The sequence below is a fragment of the Penaeus japonicus genome, unplaced genomic scaffold, assembly GCF_977035675.1.
Source record: "Penaeus japonicus unplaced genomic scaffold, GWHDUDI00000001_assembly GWHDUDI00000012, whole genome shotgun sequence".
Lineage (NCBI taxonomy): Eukaryota > Metazoa > Arthropoda > Malacostraca > Decapoda > Penaeidae > Penaeus > Penaeus japonicus.
This window is the reverse complement of record NW_028234414.1, coordinates 7,523,894-7,531,393: the sequence shown is the minus strand read 5'-3', so window position 1 is coordinate 7,531,393 and position 7,500 is coordinate 7,523,894. Positions and strand designations below refer to the sequence as shown.

The window sequence follows — 7,500 nt, the reverse complement described above, 5'->3', positions numbered from 1 at the left end:
TTCCTTCTACTCCTCTCCTCTATTCCTCCCTCCCCCTCCTTCGCTCCCTCTTTACTCCTTCCTTCCTTCCCCATTCTCTCCCCTTCCTTCCTCGTTCTTCCCCCTTCTCCCTTCCATTCCATTTTCCTTCTACTCCTCTCCTCTATTCCTCCCTCCCCCTCCTTCGCTCCCTCTTTACTCCTTCCTTCCTTCCCCATTCTCTCCCCTTCCTTCCTCATTCTTCCCCCTTCTCCCTTCCATTCCATTTTCCTTCTACTCCTCTCCTCTATTCCTCCCTCCCCCTCCTTCGCTCCCTCTTTACTCCTTCCTTCCCTTCCCCATTCTCTCCCCTTCCTTCCTCGTTCTTCCCCCTTCTCCCTTCCATTCCCTTTTCCTTCTACTCCTCTCCTCCATTTCTCCCTCCCCCTCCTTCGCTCCCTCTTTACTCCTTCCTTCCCTTCCCCATTCTCTCCCCTTCCATTCCCTTTTCCTTCTATTCCCCTGCCCATCTTCCCCACCTCCCCTCACTCCTAAAGAAGGGAAGGTGCGAGGGCGTCGGGGATCGTGGCTGGCATGCGAGACTTCCGCCGCGCAGGATATTCAAGGGAGGGCGTCCGCCTCCCCGTACGTGCCCTGGTTATCGGCCGCCGACTTATGACAGGTGGCTTTTGGCGAGATTTTCTTCAGCGCGAAAGGATTGAAGTTGGAGAAAAAACAGCTTAGATGGAGCTTTGCATGGTAAATCCTGTGATATTTTGCGGTTAACGCCGTTGGATTGACGGGAACGTGTTATGGAATCGCACACACACACACACACACACACACACAGGCTTGTTTATTTCTGACTATGGAATGCTGAGATCATTCTTATTGCAGGATTTAAACAAAGCAATCTGTTCATACATTTGAGAATAATAAGTTTAATAACAACAAGGGCAAATTGCATTTTGCTAACATGAAGGAGTTTCTTGAACGTTCTCTGTCACTTGCTCCCTCCCCGACCCCCTGTCCCTCGCACTCCCCCGCCGGGTGTGTCAGGAGGGCACGTGTGCTGTACCTCAGAGATGATTTTCATTTCTGTCATTATTCACTTTATTTTTCTCATTCCTACACATCATCTTTTACGCTTTTCTTTCCTTTTCATTGTTTGTTTTAAGGCTTATGGAACATTTGTCTTTACCGATGTGAAAAAGGCACATAAGTAAATGGTTCAAATGAGATATATGTCATGTCACGCAGATTCGTGTCATTTATAAATTAAAACTCTGAGGGTCAATGCATTGCACCATATCGCTGTGCAACGATCTGTGCGCTCTTATCTTTCCCCGAAGGCTTGGAAAAAAATCCCGTTATCAACAACCGCCTTGGGAAGCAGACGAAGAAAGGCCATTCGCGGAGAAATGCTGTCTTAGACAACAGTTAATGAACAAGGAGGATGTTTATGCCCCTGTTTGCCGTGTCCTGTTGATGAGCCATGGCGGGCAAGGCTGTCACGTGGCCGCAGCGGATGACAGGAGGCGCGAAGGCGGGGCAGAGTCCGTTCAAACGAGGGAAAACTGCTCGCGGGTCGGCGAGCTCAGTGATGCATTTGATTGTTCCCTCCGAAAGAGAGAGAGAGAGAGAGATAGAGAGAGAGAGAGAGAGAGAGAGAGAGAGAGAAAAGAGAGAGAATTCAAAGGGGCTGTATTTGTTGATGACGTCACGCGCATGGCGGAGCGGCCGAGGTGGGTGGGGGTAGCGGGGGGGGGGTGCACCACCTGCCATGACGTAAGACGAAGCCACCAGCGGCGGGCACTTGTCACACGGCGTTGTCGGTTAGTGTTACACGAATTACAGAGGACATCCATCACCGCCTTAGCGATTCCTCGACCTTACCTTAACCGGCAGGGGGATTCCAACATATATATATATATATATATATATATATATATATATATATATATATATATATATATATATATATATACACATTTATATATATAGATATATATGTATATATATGTATACATTTATATATATAGATATATATAGATATATATATGTGTGTGTGTGTGTGTGCGTGCATGTAAATGTCTGTGTCAGCGTCGATGTGACTACATGTTCATGTGGCCTTTCATATGGTACTGTAACCTGTACGGGACATCATACACAGACATCATATATACTTTTTCTTAATACATTTTGAAATAGACTGAAATTATAAAGTATTGCATGAGGAGCTTGACACGCAGAGCGAAAAAAAAATGGATAAAATCACAACGACAATTCTATGGAGGTTACATGGCGGGGTAGCTGGCCGTCATGGAGCGCGAGATGCTCTTACTTCATATTAAAACACTTGCGGGCGCAGAGCTTGTAGCGGCAGGGCGGTGGTGTTGGGGTTGGGGGGGGGGCAGGACCGGAGAGGGGGTCCCTCTTTGATGGATGGGTGGGAGATACCCTCTCTCTGAGGCCAGACCCCTGTTCATCACACACTGACTTCTAATAGATATACTGTACATTCACACATCCACGCACATGCAGGCATGCATATACACATACATATACACATACATATACACATTCACAAATGCATATATACATGCATAAATACATGGATATGTGTATATTCACACAAACACAAACACACACACACACACACACACACACACACACACACACACACACACACACACACACACACACACACACACACACACACAGAGATATATACATATATATGTGTGAGTGTGTGTGTGTGTTTATGCATGTGAACATATATATAAGTATTAGTATATATAATACAGCCATCAAACAAAAGAGTGACACAGGCTGAGTGAATCGCCCGGATGATATGCGATGAGATCATAGCAGATGTTGCTTACTCATGACGAGAGATAAGAGCCTCCGATAACCCTCACTCGCGTGGGCGATTCGGACGCGAGCGAGCCTGGCAAAAACGCGGAGAAAGGCTGCGGTGAAAGCCGGCGCAAGTTTCCAGGGCAAAGAAGTTGCTATTGAGGAAGTTGGTGTTCGCAGGCGGTGACGTCAGTGCGTTGCGACGGGTGGGCTGGCCGGCTCATCAAGTGGTGTTCGCGGGCGGCATCGCGCCACGCAGATTATACGTTGTTAACACGCCGGAACTCCTATCCTTGGGCGCTGCTTCCTCCAACGGACTTTTAATGCGACAGGTGATGTCGGACGGCATGTGTGGCGAACGGCACACGTGTTCCCGCCGCCGACGCCGGCGTTGCAGCGTCGTAGGATTTCGGTCGTGCCGCGGGATACACCGTCTTAGTGCCGGGACGTTTTTTTGCTGAGCTTTCTTTGTTCTGGCGCTTAAGGGGCGAGGTGTTAATAGGGCGACGAGAGTAACAAAGATTTCCCGCTCGAGGCTATGAATTTCGACCCCACTGAATTTTTTAGGAAAAAACTTTAGAACGGTGGCAGATGGGAGAAGGATTTAAACTTTATATCCGTTTAGGCAGGTGTGGCGTGGCCAGTTCTTGCCAGAGTAAGCACGTGTGTATATGTAAAGTATATGCATATACCCATTCACGTCTATCTCAATCTATTTATATACACATACACATCTACATTTATACACGCACGCGTGTATGGATTCATATGTTGGCGAGATTTATGTTTGTTTATCCTTCGACCAACAGGAGCATAGGCTCTCAGTTTATGGGGAAAAAGACATGAAAATTATTAACTGTATTTATTTAATCGTATTTTTCCTGATGCTCCATCAATGTCATGTGCTTCGTTGCTTCGTTGAATTCTAATATCAATAGTGCGATTCATATACAAACGGGAGAATTTAAATCTAAAAAATATACTGAAGTCATGCCTACACCAGTCGCATTGTTCCTTTATTTTACGGCTTTCGCACCTTCTTCACAAGCGTTTTTTTCCTCTCCTTTCTTCTCTTTTTTCAGGGATTAATGTAGAGCCCAGGAAATTTGATGAGGCCAGTACCAACACCAGACAGCATAAACACAGCAGTACTTACGAGCAGTTACTATTTGAATACTTAGACTCTTTTGCTCAACACAGGCACGCAAACATCACACAACCTGCGCGTCGTTTAAATGCGTAACCTATATGCCAGCACTTAAAGCTCATGAACGTGAATTATATGGTATGCTTGGCAAATAGATGCTTTGTATAGTGAATGAGTTTGATGCAAATAGTCTTCCACGGCTAAATGCCAGGATCTTTCTTTGATGAATAACGTTATGCGCTGCTTTGAATCCCAGCACGAGTCTATGTGCGCTGGTGATCACACGTTGATCTCCAGGGCAAAGGCCTTCGAGGTGCCGTGACTGTTCGCCTTGTTCTCCCCGTTGCTTCTACAAGCTCACAAGGTGATGCTGATTATTTGGAGTTATAACCGACCGCTCCAAGCCCACAGCGGCATCCGCAAGTGTGTCGTGACCTTCAGGGTAATTTATGCTAACTATGATAGCCTATGCTAGTCACCGCGAGGTTCCTCCGCCGCCCGCTCGGTCATTGTAGTTTGTTGTGGCTCCTCGGTCCTTGCACCTCGGGCCGTAGGGAATGGGAGTGCTGAAGCGCATGGGGATGTATTTCCTGGACCTCACGGTTTATCTCTAGAACATCCCGAAAGTATCTTAACCTGGGAACGTTGAGCCACATCCATTTCACTAGTAGCCGCGTCTGCCAACCTCTGATGTCCACCGACCCGGCGGATGATCGGATGACACTGAAGAAGTAGGATAAAGTAAATAATGCTAGTTTAGGAATTACCTTAATAGCATGACTGATGTTATGGCTGTTATCTCTACTGCCAGTTTTACTATTTTAGAGCGCTTTAGGTCTTGAGAGAGCGCCGAGGTTAGTGATGGTGGTTGGTATGCGAAGTGATTGGATCAAAGGCCCGGTGTGCACCTTGTGGCGGTGACTCGAGCCTGTGGTGCGGTGGCAGAGAGTGACTTCTGTTTGGTATTCTGAATGGCAAAAGCAAATCCTCGTCTGACTTTTATCTAAGGCCTTTATGTGAAACGTTCTTCGATAACCCACAGGCTGGGTTTAAATATTTTGTTCTTTCACGGGACTGTTTATGCACCTCTTACAAAAGAGCTTAGGAGATGAACATCTTGATTTGTTGCTATTGGTTTTCGCTTTTGTGGAAGGCTAGTAGTGCTGAAGCAAGCCGAACCCCAGGATGAGTCTGGCATCTGCCAGAGATAGCAAGTTGTCGATGTAAACAGTGACGGCAGTTGAAGGCGAGCTCTGCGTGTCGTGTGGAAGGCGCCGGGTGTCATTTGTTTATCTTGAGCTGCAGGATGCCAGTGCCGCCAGGGAGTCACTGGTACATTACATGGGTTAATGCAGGTGGTCTTTGCGGCTCATTTCGTGGGGGAGGGACGGACGCAGCCAGGGCCGTGTGTGTTTGTGTGTGCGGGTGGGAGGGGGACACATGTACGACCACATGTATATACGGATCCACTCACGCACACACCTATGTACTCGAGGGCTTAAATCCTTTGTAGGTATTTTTTATCACACACGCGCGTGCGCACAAGTATATATATATATATATATATATATATATATATATATATATATATATATTTATATTTATATTTATATATTTATTAATTACAGATAAGTCTATTTGTGTATATGCACGCACACGCACACGCACACGTACACGCACTCACACACACACATACATATATGTATGTGTGCGTGTATTTTATATATATACATATATATATATATATATGTGTGTGTGTGTTATATATATATATATATATATATATATATATATATATATATATATATATATATATATATGTGTGTGTGTGTGTGTGTGTGTGTGTGTGTATGTATGCACGTATGTATGTATGTATGTATGTATGTATGATTTCAGGAGAGAGGGAACTGGAACAAGGGGCGGCGTAAGGTTCAGCGAATCTCGCAAAGGAGGCTTCATGTCCTGCGAGGGTCAAGGTGGACGTGTCAGCATGTGTAAAAACATGTGATGAGACAATGTACGATGAAGCTGTAGTTATATCTAAATATCTAAATACTTATTTATGTTAGGTGTTGCATTTTTGAATGATTGATGAAATGTTTAAAGTGTAGATAATTTTGCGTGTGCGCGTGTGCAAATATATTAGTGTACACGAATGTTGGCGTCTGTACTCTTCTGGAGAAGAAGGATGGCTGCATAAGAGGGAGGAGGGAGTCAAAGGTCAAAGTCAAAACTCTCGCGTGGTCATCGTGGCTCGTCGCCTCAAAGCTCAAATGCCAATAACTAGGTTCACATCAAACGCCTCTTGATAAACCAGTTGTATTGTTGTTGTTTTTCCTTGGTGCGTTTCCCTTTTACGAAGACTTCCGCATCCTCGCCTGCCCTCTCACTCGCCGTCACACGTTGCATAAGCAGTCATATCGCTGGAGACACGCTCGGAGTGCGCGGCGTCGGATTTCTTGCCATGCAAAGCTGTGGCCTCTTACTGTGTCCATTTCATAAAGTATTTTTTTATTTATAGAGTCTCTCTCGTGCGCGGTCACAACGCAGCCATATAGACGTACATACACACAGTCATACTGTATTTGTATATATGTATATATATATTTTTTTTCTTTTTTTTCTTTTTTCTTTCCTTTTTATTTTTATATATACATATATATAAATGTATATATATTATATATATATATATATATACACATATATATATATATATATATATATATCTATATATATATATATATATATATATATATATATATATATATATATAACCCCCTCTCCACACACAGATGCACACATATATGCGTGTATTTGTGTATGAAGATATATATGTGATTATGTACATATACATGAGTGTACACACACACACACACACACACACACACACACACACACACACACACACACACACACACACACACACACAAATATGCAAATACATATAAACGAGAGGCACAGAAAGTTTAAAAAATAAATCTCTCCTGACAATCCAAATACTTCTGGACTGCAGCCACACTGGCATCCTGTAACTATTTTGTTTTCCTCGCAAGTTATCTTTCAAACTGGCCGATATGTAAAACTCAGCTGGGATTAGCTCAGTTGAACCTAGTGAACCGTAGCAAGCATCGTTTAATAGGCTCCTCTCCTTCACTGTCTTTCGCACGCTTTTTGATGAAGTTAGCATAGTAGTTACCTGTGATGGTCTGCCTATATAACAAGTAGTCGAACATGAGAAGTTCCTCGGCATCTCAGAAAACCGATGTCATAACCTTGTCCGCCGTAACTATAGTGTTGCCAGCCAATATATTGGCATCTTGTCTCAAGATCGAAGTTTCGTCCATTGTTACAAACCGCCTGCGGAGTCATGCGGGCGACGCCAGATGTTGGCCAGATTTTTTTTTTTTTTCAAATAAAATATCAATCAAACTTGTCTGCACTATGCTATATGGTATCTGAATAGCCTCTGCTATTTTTTATAGTCAGCCTCCGGTCAGACTACCACACCATGGATTCTATTGGCATTATCATCGTTG

General features: G+C 44.2%; 1 protein-coding gene across 6 annotated transcripts in view; it reads left to right on the top strand.

Moving 5' to 3' along the window:
• The window catches only part of LOC122261965 (ras-related protein ced-10), a 76,477-nt gene that overhangs the window by 54,499 nt on the left and 14,478 nt on the right, over window positions 1-7,500 (top strand). Inside the window, exon 1 of one of the 6 annotated variants that reach the window (XM_043029820.2) lies at window positions 2,885-3,149. The exons of 4 other annotated variants lie outside the window; for them this stretch is intronic. In XM_043029820.2, the coding sequence (XP_042885754.1) occupies window positions 3,141-3,149 (9 nt within the window). In that variant the 5' untranslated portion in view covers window positions 2,885-3,140. Of the gene's footprint in view, window positions 1-2,884; window positions 3,150-7,500 lie in introns of those variants that run through there. One more of the 6 variants, XM_086542360.1, reaches the window with a different exon arrangement.